We start from the raw sequence: 16,513 nt of genomic DNA, 5'->3' as shown, positions 1-16,513 counted from the left end.
AAGGCATCATCCCTACCCACCCTCATAGTTGTCTCCAGTCCCACACCCCTTTGAGAACTCTGCATTTCTCTAACTCTGTCCTCTTGTATATCCCCAAATCTCTTTGCCCAATCGTTGACAACTATGCTTTCAGTAATCTTGGCTCCAAGCTTTGGAGTTCCCACCTAACCCTACCCTTTCCTTTTTTAAGACCTACCTCAAAACCCTCTTCCTTGACCAAGCTTTAAGTTATACTTCCTAATCTTCCTTTTTGCCTCGCTGTCAACTTTTGCCTCATTAGCCTTCCGTGAAGCACCTTGGAAATGTTCTTCAGTGCGGAAAGTACTATTTAAATGCAGGTTGTTGCATCTGTCACAAGATAATAATTATGTTTTTTGTGTCTCTATTAATTAAAATAAAGAAGTCCTTAAGCCTGAGTGAGCTGCATGCTGTACAGCTCGGTAAAATATATATATATCATAAATGATCACTTGAGCTCTTCCGTTGGCCTTGCTAAATTTGGGGATTATGTTCACCCATGGTGGTATCAGGTTCTCCTGGTCACATGCATACACAGTATCTAATACTGGAGTCTTACAGAACTTCAATGCTTTACTGTGTACTTCACAGTTTCCACAACACAGACTGACTTAGCATAATTGTGTCTGTAAAGCTCAAGTTGGTCGTCAGGTTTTGCTGGGGAAAAAGCAGTTTGTGGAGTTTTGTTTAATCAACATGTTTCTGATTCTCCTAGCTACCAGGGAATTGAGGGACTTCTTTGCAAAGGCTCGCAATGGATCTATTCGTATTATGAAGGTTATCATCAAAGATGGTGAGTTTTGTCTGTTTCTCTTACTATAATGTGGCCAAATGTTGAACTGTAATTAAAGTCGGAATGTGTGTATTCTTTGTGGAATGAATCTGCACAGCTGCTATATTTATATAGATTTGGATATTGTATACAAAGTACAGTAAGAAGACGGAGCTCGTGTTGAAGTTTTTTTTAAAAAGCTGCTGTGTAGGCCTTTGAGCCAAGTTTATTACAACGTTAATGTACTTTTTAGTTGCATCTAAGAAAATATAATGGATTTTTTATTGCTTGTCAGACATGTCTAAACTCTCAGGCTATCGGTAGCTTTTCGCAGTCCTCCTGACTGGATACTTTTAAGATTCAGTATCTGTCAGCTTTCTCACTCCATTGCAGAAACTCATTTGATTCCTAAGTATGAAATGAGTCTGTGATCCTCCATCCCCAATTATATAAAATCTTGGTTACTTAACTGTGGACGTTGTTGACTAGCTGAGAAGCGAGGACCTGTATACATACCTAGTAAACGCTTTGAATTAACATTGTGTAAATATGTTTGAGCACTGTCACCCACGCCTTCAATAAGTTTCAACTCGTAGGATAAAACTGCCACAATTAGAATATAAGTGGGAACAAATGGTCAGTCTCATATTGGATGGATGATGTAGAGAAGGAGAATGTTGTACCGGTGCAAGAGGGAATGTTGCTCTGACAATAATGTAAAGGCATCTGGTTGGATATGGTGCAAAGACAGTGGGTTATCCAAGATCTATCTAACCCATGCTAAACCCATGGATTGTGACTACTTGATCTGACATCCACAACTCAATCAACTCAAAATATGCTATTTACTTTTAAAGATTGGATCTGATTTCTTAAAGGGATTATTGAGATATTGCAGGGCTCCCATTTAACATCCACTCTAATTTTGTGATAGGATTTATGAGTTTTGGTGATGATGAGACATTCGGCAAATAAAATGGCAATTTAATTTCATATCTGGCATATTAGCATTCCTTGTTACATGATGGCATATTATATACATGAAGGTCAAATTCTAAGTGATGACTTTTGAGGGTGGGGGTTCCTAGTCATTCTTCGAAAAAATGTAATAAATGGTGTATTTTTAGTTGTGAATGGAGAGTCAGGATGTGAATTTGTAATTTCCCAAACACTCAGCTTGGATTGATCATGCACAGAACTGTTTGCTATTAGACGGAGTGTGTATATGGACCATGTTGGTTGGGGTCTGTGTTTGGGGGGGGGGGGGGGCTCGCTGTGTTATTGTGGTTCTTTTGTCTTTGTTGGATCTTTCAGTTTAAAAGTGTTAAAATCATAAACGCCTTAATAAAATATTTTCGGGAAAAAAAATGACAGCACCCTTTTATGAAAGTTAGTGGTTACTGAGGTACAACTCTCCCTGAGTCGCATGTGCCAGTTCCTGGTGACTAGAGTGCATTGACCAATGCCTATACCAGTTCACCAGTCTAATTATCGCCTAAGGGTAAGTGCAGGGTGAAGTCTAAAAAGGAGGGAACCGAGGTCCAATTTGTCTTTCTTTAAATGTATTCCTCTCTACGATCAATTATCTTGTCTGATATTTTTGATTGTTACATACACATAACCTGGACACATGATCTGTTTATGACAATCAGTAAATTTCAGAGGATATTTTTCCATTAATCAATGCCTAGCTTGTTGATGGAGTGCACTGAAAAACATAGATTCAGAACAGTATGTGCTTTGCTGGGATTTATTTCCTTCATGGTGAAATAGCTGTATGGAGCAACTCAGAATTGGGAGGGGGGTGGGTGACACGGGTGGGTGGGCACTGAACATGTAGTGATGTCAGGTGATTTGAGCGACATGATGGGACTTGTCATCTTGCTCTGAAAGTGATGACAGCTGCAGGCTCTGCTTAAAATAGTGCATCCAGCTAATGGGTTCGGCTGGACTCGACTCAGCTGATCGAACAACATCATGAGTTTGTGGCAAAGAACGAAAACATGGTACTGAAGATGTTACTCTGTAAACATGAAAAGCATGGATTAAGTATCAATTACAGATTTATGTGTACATAGAAGGTGGCATAGGATGCATTTGGATACAGTAGTCTAGTTTAATATAGAAATCACTCCAAATTGAGAAGATTCTGGGCGGGAGTGTTCGCAGTCTTAGCCAGGATAGTGGAGGAGGAGGTGGACTCAGACCCTTTGGTGGCGATATTTGCAGTTTCAGAGAAACCGGAGCTCATGGAAAGGAGAAAGGCCGATGTCATGGCAATCGCCTCTCTGATTGCACGACGACGAATTTAGCTGGAGTGGCGGTCGGCATCGCCACCGGGGGTAGCAGCATGGTTGGGTGACCTATACTACTTTCTGTGGTTAGAGAAGGTAAAATATGAGTTAAGGGGCTCAGCAGGGGAGTTTGAGAAAAGGTGGGGGATGTTTCTAACCGTGTTTGAGGAGCTGTTCGTCGCGGGGGAGGGGGAGCTGATGGGGAGGGGGGGGGTGTGAAAAAGGAGGAAAATCTCTACAAACTGTATAGTTGATTGTTGGGAAGAATGTTTCCCAGGGTGTTTATTTACTGTAACCTACTTTGATACAAGTTTGAATAAAATGCGTTTTTTTTTTTAAATATAGAAATCACTCCATCACTATTATAATACAGGTTGAGCATCCCTTATCCAAAATTCCAAAAACCCCAAAATTACACTTTTGTTTTAGCACAAATGTGACGTCACTACGAGGAAATCTCACAAGGCTCTGGGAAGGTTTCCAGGTGATGCGCAGGTCTCATTGCGCCTCATATGTGCAGGTCCCAACGTGCCTCACATGCACAGGTCCCAATGTGCCTCATATGTGCAGGTCCCAACGCGCCTCACATGCACAGGTCCCAATGTGCCTCATATGCGCAGGTCCCAACGCGCCTCACATGCACAGGTCCCAATGTGCCTCATATGCGCAGGTCCCAACGCGCCGCACATGCGCAGGTCCCAACGCACCACAGATGGACATTATATTCCGAAATCCGAAAAATTCCGATACCCAGTACACACTTGGCTCCGAGCATTGCAGATAAAATAAATAAATAAATAATCTTTACTAGTGTCACAAAGTAGGCTTACATTAACAATGCAATGAAGTTACTGTGAAAAACCTCTAGTCGCCACACTCCGGTGCCTGTTCGGGTACACTGAGGGACAATTCAGGATGTCCAATTCACCTGACAAGCATGTCTTTCAGGACTTTGTGGGAGGAAACCGGAGCACCCGGAGGAAACCCATGCAGACACGGGGAGAACGTGCAGACTCCGCACAGACAGTGACCCAGCCGGGAATAGAACCCAGGTCCCTGGCGCGGTGAAGCGACAGTGCTACCTTTCAGGGATGCTCGACCTGTATTGTTCTCAGGAGTCCAGCATCTTCTGCATTCTGTTGTGACACTTAAAGTTCTCAAGTCGCAGTTAGCAGTTATGGAAGCAGCTGTTAATTCTAACATTATCCATCAGCTTGAACATTCAGGGCTACTATATCATTTTTCGCAAAAGTATCCCATCTATAGTTTTGTTGCATACAATATATACTTCTGGAATCTGCTCTTGAAGACTTAGCTGTCATTGTCTTGAACATTTTCAAGGCTGTAGACAGGGCCTGGACGAGAGGGGGGTGGGATTCTATATTTGGGGACTGGTTTTTGCAGATTGTGGGATGGCGTCATTAAGATAGAATCCCCCCTCTTCTTCCCACCCAACTGCCTTAAACCCACCACCCCTACCCACCCCCTCCCTAATTTCTAATAATCTTTACTCTTGTCACAAGTAGGCTTACATAAATAATGATGCGAGATGCCGGCGTTGGACTGGGGTGGGCACAGTAAGAAGTCTTACAACACCAGGTTAAAGTCCAACAGGTTTGTTTCAAATCACTAGCTTTCGGAGCACAGCTCCTTCATCAGGTCACTCTCCGAAAGCTAGTGATTCAAAACAAACCTGTTGGTACATTAACAATGCAACGAGGTTACTGTGAAAATCCCCTCGTCGCCACACTCCGCCGGCTGTTCAAGTACACCGAGGGAAAATTCAGAATGTCCAGATTACCTAACAGCACTTCTTTCGGGACTTGTGGGAGGAAACCAGAGCACCTGGAGGAAACCCACGCAGACACGGGGAGAACGTGCAGACTCCGCACAGACAGTGACTCAAGCCAGGAATTGAACCCAGGTTCCTGGCGCTTTGAAGCACTGTGCTACCGTGCCGCCCCTTCATGTATCACAGGGCTATCACCAGCCACCATTTCTTTTTTTTTCTTCTTTTTTAAAATAAATTTAGAGTGCCCAATTTATTTTTTCCAATTAAGGGGCAATTTAGCATGGCCAATCCACCTACCCTGCACATCTTTGAGTTATGGGGGCGTTTCCCACACAAACACGGGGAGAATGTGTAGACAGTGACCCAGAGCCAGGATCGAACCTGGGACCTCAGCGCCGTGAGACAGCAGTGCTAACCACTGCGCCACCGTGCTGCCTTTCCAGTCACCATTTCTTGATTTGGAAGGCTCCACCATCTTCCCCTCAATAACTTTCTATAATTTACCAATCTGTAAGGCTCAGCATTGGATACATTAGCTCAGTAACCAGTCTAGAACGTAGAGGAATACATTTGTGTATTTATATAGCATCTTTCTGAATCTCAGAACATTCCAAAGCACTTTACAGCAAATGAAATATTTTTTGAACTGTAACCACTGCAGGAAATGCAGCAGCCAGTTTGCATGCAGCAAGCTCCCAGAACAGCAATGTGCTAATGAGCAGATCATTTGTTTTAGCGATGTTGATTGAGAGAGAACTATTAAACAGGACATCTGGGTGAACTCCTCTGATCTTCAAATGGTGCCACAAGATCTTTTCATCCATCGAAAGGGCAGATTGGTCCTCCTCACAAAGAAGGCAAATGACTGTGCAGCATTTCCTCGCTTCTCCACTTGCTGAACTTGGGAACTGGTTATTTCGTGTCTTTTTATCTTGTGTGCTGACAGGAAACTGGATAATAAGTATTTAAATCTGATTGGTCTCCATAATTGAGTGAACTTTGTCTATTTTTCTGAATTGTTCTGACATTCACCATAAAGGTTTTGGGCCTTGGCCCCGGTTTATCAAGTTTTGAATGCATATAAATTAAATCCTTGTTTAAATATCAGCCAGCTTTTCCTATCAGGATTTGAGAGAAATCCAAGGAAATGTTACATCACTAAGCTGTGTGTACCCACTGGTCTGCATAGCAGTGCCATATTAAGCTGTGTTTATTCACTGATCTGTATTAAGCACCATATTAAGCTTTGTTTATCCTGTGGTCTGTAACAGAAATGTGCATTGGCTAACATAAACCATGAGATGTTTAATCTCTGAAGAGAATCTATATTTTGTTGGCTGCAGTTCGTGAGATATATCTATTATTATGTGGTCAAAGTGAAAATATAATATATTTGTCCTACGGATTGGAAAACTAGACTAATTTATCCCAGGTTAAGAATGGTATTCTCCCTGCACTCAATGTTGGTGTCATTTCTGGTAACAATCACAATATCACAGAAAACATTCAAAGTTCTCTGAACTATAACTTGCTTGGGCTGTGAAGCATACGTAAAGTTATTTGAGTTATTTTCATCCAGATGGTAACTGAAATATTACAAAATTGGGAAATTCCAATTTCAACCGCAGTCTTGTGGGAAAGATGGATGGACTGGAATTTTGGAGCAACATCATGTCCGGAACTCTCCAATCAGGTTTCCTCCCCACTACACAACTGAAACATCCATCATCAAAGACACAAATGGCACCCAATCTGACTGTGACTATGTTAAACTATCCTTCAAACTGATTTTTGACCTGTCCACAATTTTGACACAGTTGACTACACCATCTTCCTTCAAAGTTGCTCCTCCCTTGCCCAGCAGCGTGGACGTGCCCTCATTTGGTTCTATTCCTATCCAGTAGTAACCAGAGACTCACCCACAATTGCTTTTCTTCCCACGTTGCCTCTGGAGTTTCAGTTCTTGGCCCTCTCCTATTTTTCATTTATATGGTGGTTTCAGACAACATTACCTGGAAATGTGTCAGGTTTCACATATACATTAATAACACATAACTCAGCTTCATTCATTGCCACTTCTCTTGACACCTCCACAGTCTTTGATTTGTCAGACAATTCGTCCTACATGAACATAAATTTTCTCCAGTTAAATAATGAAGAATGAATGGTCCTGAGCTTCCCAGCCAGTGACTCCATCTCTCTCGCCGGCAGCTGTCAGTGGCAGAAAGAGAGCATTCATCAATCTTTTTGTCTTTTGCATCATGACGACTGTCTACTTTCACCTCTGTAAGATCAACCATCGTCATCGGGCGGCACGGTGCCAAGGACCCGGGTTCGATCCCGGCTCCGGGTAACTGTCCATGTGGAGTTTGCACATTCTCCGCGTGTTTGCGTGGGCCTCCCCCCCCCCCCCCCACAACCCAAAAGATGTGCAGGTAGATTGGCCGTGCTTAATTGCTTCCTAATTGGAAAAAATATAATTGGGTACTCTAAATTTATGGAGAAAAAATCACCCATCTTCACCCTGCCGTATCGCATCCATGCCTCTGCTACCTCTAGACTTAACTATTCCAGTGCTCCCCTGGCTAGTTTGTTATTGTCTACAACTCTGCTTTACACATCCTAACTCCCACCAAATCCTATTCACCATCACAGCTGCCTACACTGGCTCATGGCCTCGGATTTTAAAATTCTCATCCCTGCTCTTCCAGATTTGTAATCCTCTGAGACATCTGTGTTCCTCCAATTCTGGCTCTTTGCACATCCCTGATTTTAATTGTTACTGATTGGTGTTGCCCTAAATCTCTCTCTCCTTTAAGGTGCTTCTTATAACCACCACTTTGATTGCGTTTTTGGTCACCTGCTGTATGTGACGTGATGTCAGATTTGGTTGGATACTATTTCTGTGCAATGCCTTGCAATATTTTATTATGTTATAGACATATAAATGCAAATGATTTATGTTTTATTCAACTTTACCCTAAAAGCTGATTTTGTTGATCAATGCTTTATCGCAAATGTAGCACCTTATTTCAGAAAGGAAGAAGACAGAAAGCAGGAAACTATAGACCAGTTAGCCTAATATCTGTAACTAAGTAAATGCTGGAACCCATTGTTCAGGAAGTAACAGGCGTTTAGAAAGCCATAATATAAGTAAGCAGAATTATTGTGGTTTTGTGGAAGGAAAATCATGTTTGACAAATTTATTAGTGTTGTTTAAAGATGTAATAAGCAAGATGGATAAAGGAGAACCAGTAGATGCAGTGTATTTGGATTTCCAAAAGATGTTTGATAAAGTACCATATAAAAAGTTACTGCACAAGCCAAGAGTTCACGGTGGTGGAGATATATGTTAGCATGAATCGAGAACTGGCTAATAAACAGGAAACAGTATAAATGGGTCATTTTCAGGTTGGGAGATTGTAACGAATGGGATGCTACAGGGACCAGTCCTAGATCTTCAACTATATACAATCTATGTGGATAATTTGGATGAAGGGACTGAGTGTATTGTAGCCAGATTTTCTGACGATACAAAGAGAGGTAGGAAAGCAAGTAGAGAGGAGGACACAAAGAGTAGGATTTATCTCATGGGCTTCGGGACCCTGACATCAGGATCAGAACTCTGCACTGTGGGGTACAGGCAATAAGGCATACCGGGCGAAATTCTCCCAAAACGGGAGAAATCGTCAAACTGCCGTAAAACCCGGGCGGGTTTTACGGCATCGCGCCCCTTCCCGACGGGGGACCGATTCTGGTCCCCCGTCGGGGCTAGCAGCCCGACGTCGGAGGCCCCGACAAGTCGGGCTTAACGAAAATCGTTAAGCCCGCTTGTCGGACTTAGCGCCGGCTGACGCGTCATATGACGTCAGCCGCGCATGCGCAGGTGGGAAGACTCCACCCGCGCATGCGCGGGTGACGTCATCGCGTTTTTGCGCGAAACCCGCGCATGCGCGGTCCGGGTTGCCCCTCAGCCGCCCCGCGTATTGATACTGCGGGGCGGCGGAAGGACAAATAGTGCGCGGGCATCGGGCCCGCTGCCCGCGATCGGTGGGCACCGATCGCGGGCCCATGGCACCCTTGGCACGGCCGTGGTACTGCCGTGCCAATCGGTGCCATGGTTATTTTTTTCCAGGTGGTCACGACGTTTTTACGAATGGCAGGACCAGGTGTGTTTGCCGTTCGTAAAAAGGTCGTAAAGGGCTGGGACTTCGGCCCTTCTAACAGCTGTGAATCGCTGCCGGCCGTAAAAAAACGGCGGCAGCGATTCGTGTCGGGATTTCGGCGGGGGGGGGGAGAATAGCGGGAGGGCGTCAAAAAAGTCGGGAAGGCCCTCCCGCTATTCTCCCACCCGTCGTGGGGGGGGGAGAATTTCGCCCACCGTACCTAGGCACATGGTCCTGACCAATGGACCCTTGCCAACTAGTGTCTGTGGGAACCAATCAGAGCCTGATAGCTTTGTATTTGCTGATAGGCTCAACAACGCGCCTATCAGTTGGCAATGCAGAGTGACATCAGACTCTGAGGTCGAGTCCCCTTAGAGTGGAACAACACATGTGGCCATTGAGGGAGAGAGGCAGCATTCAAGGCAAAGATCTCCTGTGTTTACTTAACTAACGTTTTTGTGAATTGGCGAAAAAAGCGACGAGGGAAGGAGGTGGTGTGCCAGCCAGTCAATCGGGACTCAGAAACAAGCCATCGTCAAGGGGAGCAGGAGCGACGACCCCCTAGCCAGGGCTGAGATAGTCTGGGCAGGCGATAGCCAGCAGCGAGGTGAGGTGCTAGGTGCCACCAGGCGAATTGGCAAACAAAAGCCATGGGAGAGATGTTGAGTGAGCCAGCCAGCCGGCCGGCTAGGACTCAGGGTAGCCATCGCCAAGCAGCGAGGGGAACAGGGGTGACTCAACCCCCAAGGCTGACGAGGGCACAAAAATCATGTCTTTCAGAAAATTCATATTCATTAAAACCAAGAAATATCACTTACTATAAAGCGCCACTATCAAACTGGCAGTCAAAAGCGCAGAAAATTGAAGGCGAGGCAAGAGGGCAAAGCTAGGCAAAAAGACAATTTGGCATTTTACTTTTTTAAATGTTCAAAGTATTGAATAGTACGCAAACTGCACATTCATCCTCAACCACCAAAAGTATGGCTGAATTATCTGATGACTTAGACGTGCCGATTTCAGGAGAAATCACATCGCCTGAAAAAGTTGAACAAGAAGTGGAATCTGAAATGGCAATGCAACTACAAGTTGTTTCTTCTGATGAAGTGATGGATGAAACCTGCCCTGAAGATATTCCCTTAAAGCCAAAATCTGTTCCATTGGGTATGATAGAATATTTTGTACTAAATGAACCAGAAACATGGGTAACATGGAAAATTTGAGAAAAGAGTTTGAGGTTGAAGGCTGAAAGCACGTTCATAAGTTCCATTTTCTGACGGTGAAGAGAAATGGGATGACAGAAATTACATTTTTTTGGAAACCTTTGAGGCAGTCTACTGTCATGTTTGCAAATTATTACCCAATCCTAGTAAAGGGTAACAAGCATTAGTCAATGGTACTTCAACTGGTGAAATGTTGGAAGAGATATTGCTGATCATGAAACTTCCAAAGCTCATATTAAGGCGATGTGCATGTTCATTCAAAGATGTAAATTATCTGGAAGAATTGATTCTGTGCTATCGGCTGAGTTTGTAAAGCAGTGTTCTGATTGAAGAGAAGTGCTGAGATGTGTTGTAGCCACAGTCAAACTGCTGTCTTCCTTGGGACTACACCTAAGAGGACATGATGAGTCATCATTGTCAACTCAAAGAGGTAAGTTTTTATCCTGCTTGAATATCTCAGTGAATTTGATGAGCTTCTCAAAGAGCATTTGAAAAGTTATCAATATTGTGGCTCAGGAAAAACCAACTTTTTAATGCACAGAACTACAATGACTTCATCATTACAATGGCAGAGCGACTCAGAAACCAATTCGCTGATGAAGACAAAGCTGCCAAATACTATTCCATAAAAATTGATTCAACTGCAGATGTGAGTCATGTGGACCAAGTGACATTAATTTTAAGATATGTGATCAGCAATGTTGAAGTTGTAGAACCATTTTTCTGTTGTGGCCAGCTACAATCCCACACTTTGGAGTGTCTGGAGACAATTGTTTTGGAAATCATTGTAAATTTAGGCTTAGACATCAAAAATTGTCGTGGGCAGAACTTTAATGATGCTCCAAATATGGCAAGAAAATATTCAGGCCTACAAGCAAGACTAAACAATGCATGACCCGTGCATTATTCATCCTATGTTCCAGTCGCTCTTTGAATTTAATCTGCAATGCTGCAGCTGAATCCTGTGAGAGCTGTACATTTTTTTGACTTTGTTTGATTATACTGCCCGCTCTCCCAAGGAAGTGGGAAGTGTAGACAGTCAATGGATGGGAGGCGGGTTCACGTGATGGACTGGGCTGTGTTCACGACTCACTGTAGTTTCTTACGGTCTTGGACTGAGAAGTTGCCATATATGGCTGCAATGCAGCCAGATAAGATGCTTTCTGTGGTGCATCTGTAAACATTGGTAAGAGTCAGTATGGACATGCCAAATATCTTGTTCACTTTAGTTTGGAAAGTGGTGGTTGGCTGCACATTAAGGACCACATCTCAGCTGATGTCGAAATATCAGTCCGCTTGTTTGTGACTTGCCAATTCAACAGTTTAGCCTTCTAAGATTACTTGTAAGTAGGGCACGCTTCCAACTGTGTTTGAGATAGGAAAGTCCAAATGAGAACAATCTGTTTCTTTCTTTGAACAATCTGTTCTAAGATGGGGGTCATTTAAAAAAATATATATGATAAAGGTCAAATTAATTCTTTCTATTGCATCGTGTGCCGATGATCCACATTTGTGAGTTTGTAGCAGAATCTCAGGAACTGAACACACATAAATCAGTAGTTATTCAAATTGGATGTCAAGGTTAAACTTCTGTCCCTTTCTTGTCTGATCCGAAATTAGCATTTCTACAGTCCTCCTCAATCTTCTCTGCTCTAAGGAGAACTTTTCCAACTTTGCCAGCCTCTCCCTGTGGCCGGGATTCTCCCCTACCCGGCGGGGCGGGGGGTCCCGGAGTGATGGAGTGGCGTGAACCACTCCAGCGTTGGGCCGCCCCAAAGGTGCGGAAGTCTCCGCACCTTTAGGAGCCAAGCCCCAACATTGAGGGGCTAGAGTAGCACGGTGGCGCAATGGTTAGCATTCCTGCCTATGGCGCTGAGGACCTGGGTTTGAATCCCGGCCCTGGGTCACTGTCCGTGTGGAATTTGCACATTCTCCCCGTGTCTGCGTGGGTTTCACCCCCACAACCCAAAGATGTGCAGAATAGGTAGATTGGCCACTCTAAATTGCCCCTTAATTGGAAAAAATAATTGGGTACTCTCAATTTAAACAAAAAGGAAAAAAAAAAACATTGAGGGGCTAGGCCCGCGCCGGAGGGTTGGCGCTCCGCTGGCTGGCGGGAACTGCCTTTGGCGCCACGCCAGCCGGGGCCGAAGGGACTTCGCTGGCCAGTGGAAGTCCGCGCATGCGCTGGTGCGTCAGCGGCTGCTGACATTGTCCCCGCAAATGTGCAGGGGAGGGGGTCACTTCCGCCTCCGCCATAGTGAAGACTATGGCGAAGGTGGAAGGAAAAGAGTGCCTCCACGGCACAGGCCAGACCACCGTGGCGTCAACGCCCCAGGGCCAGATCGCCCCAAGCCCCCCCCCCCAGGACCCCGGAGCCCGCCCGCGCCGCCTGGTCCCGCCGGTAAGGTAGGTGGTTTGAGCCACGCCGGCGGGGGAGGCATGACAGCGGCGGGACTTCGGCTCATCACAGGCCGGTGAATCGCCGGGGGTGGCGGCGCCGACCGGCACGCCGCGATTCCCACCCCCGCCGAATCTCTGGTGCCGGAGACTTTGGGACACGGCGGGAGAGGGATTGACGCCAGCCCCCGGCAATTCTCCGACCGGGGGGGGGGGGGGGGAGAATCCCACCCTGTAACTGAATTCCCTCATCCATGGTACCCCTTCTGCATGCTCCGCAAAGCCTTGACATCCTTCCTATTTTAAAAAAAAATTGAGTATACAATTAATTTTTTCCAATTAAGGGGCAATTTAGCGTGGCCAATCCAGCTACCTGCACATCTTCAGGTTGTGAGGGCGAAACCCACGCAAACACGGGGAGAATGTGGAAACTCCACACGGACAGTGACCCAGAGCCGGGATCGAACCTAGGACCTCAGTGCCATGGGGCAGCTGTGCTAACCACTAGGCCACCGTGCTGTCTCCTTGACATCCTCCCTAAGTCTATTGTTCAGAATTGAACACATTATGCACACTCGGCTGTGCCCTAAATAATGCTTTTCTGAAGGTTTAGAATAACTTTCTCGCCTTAATTCCACGCCTTTACTTATAAAGCCAAGGAGTCCATATATTTTTTTAGTGTAACCGAACATTTGCATCACCTGACAAAAAACCTGGTGGTTCATTAATTCAAATTGTATACACGCACATGACACCGTGTGTAGTGATCCACGGGAGACCGTGGGGCTTCTTTTTTTGCCCTTACTCTGTCTTCTAATGGATGTAAGCCTGACTCGTCTACTTTATATCCCAGGTACGTCACTTGTGGGGCCAGAAAAACACATTTTTCCCTTTTTAGCCGTACGCCTGCCTTTGCGAAACGCCTGAGCACTTCCTCCAGGTTCCTTAAGTGTTCCCTGTTTGTCCTACCCGTGATTAAGACATCGTCCAAATAAATCGGCACCTGCGGTAGTCCCTGCAAAATATTTTCCATCGTACGCTGGAATATAGCGCAGGCTGATGACACTCCAAAAGGTAGCCTAGTATAACGAAAAAGGCCCTTCAGGGTGTTGATCGTAGCAAACTTCTGGGAGCCCTTGTCCAGTTTTAACTGCAGGTAGGCGTGGCTCATGTCTAGTTTCGTGAACAAAAGCCCACCTGCCAATTTGGCATATAGGTCGTCTATTTTCGGGATTGGGTATTTGTCCAGCAGTGCGTATTTGTTTACTGTCTGTTTGAAATCTCCATAGAGACGTATCGAGCCGTCTGGCTTCAAAATTGGTACCACCGCGCTGCCCATTCTGAGAACTGTACTGGTCTGATAATGCCGTTGCGCCGTAACCTTTCTATTTCGCCATCTACTTTCTTCCTTAATGCAAAAGGTACCGGCCTGGCCTTACAAAATTTCGGAAGGGCTTCTGGGTCCACGTGCAAAGTTGCTTTGGCGCCTATGATTTCTCCCAAACCTTCCTGGAAGACCTCCGGGTATTTTTGGAGTACTCCACTCAACTGCCCGCTTCCACTCTGGAAAATTTTCATCCAGTCTAATTTCAGGTCTTTCAGCCAGTTCCGTCCAATTAAGCTCGGTCCGGAGCCCTCTACTAGCGTCAACGGTAATCTGAACAATTGTTTCTCATATTCCACAGGTACATGAGTCGTGCCTAGGACTTCCAGGGGTTCCCCCGTGTAGGTTTTAAGTTTTGTTGATGTTTTTGTTAGGGTTAGTGGCTGGAGTCTTTCTTTGATTTTTCTAAATGCTGCCACTCCCATTACTGATACGGCCGCACCCGTGTCTATTTCCATTATTGTCGGCCGCCCGTTCACCCGTGGGGTAATCCTAATGGGTTCTGCTTTCTTCGTTGTAATATTATATAATTGTTCCCCTTCGGAGGAGGATGGGGCGTCTAGGTTGTGTACTTCCCTGCGTCCCCACCTGCTATTCCTCTTTTGCCACCTCCTTCTAGGGTTTCTGTCGTCGTTACTCCACTCTGTCTGGTGCCAGAAACGGTCCTTCTCTGTTGGGGGAGCCTCAGCCGGTACTTCCCTCTGTCTCCAGTTAGTCCTGGCAGACTTGGGGGCAGTTCTGGGGTTTTCCTTTTTCCCTCTATTCCTCAGGTTTTTCCTGAGAGCGGCTATCTGGTAGCAGGACCCGTTGTGGTAGTCCCTCTCACAGGTATCTACCTCCATTGGCGTGCCCTGTAGTTCCTGCGCCCCACTTGCTGCCTTTTCTAGGGACAGTGCGAGCTGTAACGCCTGCCTGCAGTCTAGCTCCGTTTCCGCCAACAGGCGTTTCTGTATTGTGAGGTCGTTTATACCACACACTAACCGGTCCAGAAGCATTTCATTTAGCATCGGGCCGAACTCACATTTTTCCGCCAGCCTTCTCAGGCGGGTCAAGAAATTCGTGACTGACTCCCTGTCTTCCCGCTTCGCTGTGTAGAATCTGTACCTACGCAAAATAAGGGGTGGTTTTGGGTCGTAGTGCTCTTTCACCAATTCCGTTACTTCTTGGAAAGTTTTCGTGTCCGGCGCATCGGGATAAGTCAGACTACGTATAATGGCGAAAGCGGAGGGTCCGCACGCCGACAGCAGGATAAGCCGTCTCCTTTCGTCCGTCAGTATATCATTTGCCCGGAAGAAGTAACACATTCTCTCCACATACTGGGACCAGTCCTCAATAGCCGGGTCGAATGCCTCTAACCTCCCAAAAAACGGCATTTTTAAAATGGCAAGGCTTACCCTCCGAGTGCGGCAGCTGGTCTGCGCAAAATTCATAGTTTACCTCGTCGCCACTGTAGTAATCCACAGGAGGCAGGAGTTCCGTCACAACACCAATATTTATTTACAATAACGATATTACAGGAGCAGCTACAAACAGTGCTGCTAGCAGTCCAGTCAACTTAAGACTGGCTCACAAAGCCTACACAGGTGATTATATGGGATAGCTCATTGAGGAGGCTCATATTCCAATTGGCCAACCAATAAAGCCAATTGAAGTTCATTACACCGTGATAATCTCTGAAGGTGTAAAAGTTCAGGAATTTTTAGATACTTTTTCAGCCGATTGAGTTGAAATCTCATGCTTCCAACAAGCTGACAACAGCTTTCCCAAGCAAGCTCTTGTTACAGAGTGGAATTTATTTCCTATAATTTTGAAATGCAGCCTGTCTAGACCTAAGATGGTGAAAACAGAATTTGTTTTGACGTCTGTTTATGGTGCTGCCCTGCTAACATGCCAAATCTCAAAACAAGAAAATGAACAGGAGATCAGTTACTTTGCCTTGCAAGCAGTCACTTAAAAAAAAAAGTTGGCAATTGACACTCAAGCAACCTAATGGAATTGTGAAATGATACAGGATGGAAGGGGTCTTTCAGTCTCTGATGCCAATTTGATGGTGGGATCCAATTGATCCCACTCCCCTACTCTGTCCTCATAGTAAAAACATGTAAGTACAATACTTAGAAGGGAAAGGAGACACGGGGTCTACCTGGGTGCAGTTGGAGTCTGGGTCATGTAGGGAGTACAGTTTGGGGGCGCTGGTGATGGCATCTCTGCCATTTGCTCTGGCAAAATATTTGTCGAATGTGGTGGTTGTCTTCACTTTAAAAATATGGAGGCAACTTCATCAGCACTTCAAGTTAGGGTCAGTGTCAAGGTTGACCCCCATTGGTGGGAACCACCAGTTCAAGCTGGTGTGATACATTTGGGGGGTAGAAGGGGAAGGGATTGGAGAAAATGAGTGATTTATTCCTGGAGGAGCAGTTTGCCAACCTGGTGGAGTTGAAAGAGAAAGTCGGGCTCTCACTCTCAG

At 45.4% G+C, this 16,513-nt stretch overlaps 1 protein-coding gene across 2 annotated transcripts in view; it reads left to right on the top strand.

The window, feature by feature from the left end:
* Nucleotides 1-16,513, top strand: part of LOC119973848 (twinfilin-2) — a 119,910-nt gene that overhangs the window by 24,081 nt on the left and 79,316 nt on the right. For both annotated transcript variants that reach the window (XM_038812325.1, XM_038812324.1), the window contains exon 2: nucleotides 734-811. In XM_038812325.1, the coding sequence (XP_038668253.1) occupies nucleotides 734-811 (78 nt within the window). The remainder of the gene's footprint in view (nucleotides 1-733; nucleotides 812-16,513) is intronic.

The sequence above is a fragment of the Scyliorhinus canicula genome, chromosome 11 (assembly GCF_902713615.1).
Source record: "Scyliorhinus canicula chromosome 11, sScyCan1.1, whole genome shotgun sequence".
Classification (NCBI taxonomy): domain Eukaryota; kingdom Metazoa; phylum Chordata; class Chondrichthyes; order Carcharhiniformes; family Scyliorhinidae; genus Scyliorhinus; species Scyliorhinus canicula.
Note: the sequence above shows the minus strand (reverse complement) of the source record. Positions and strands in the feature narration are given on the sequence as shown.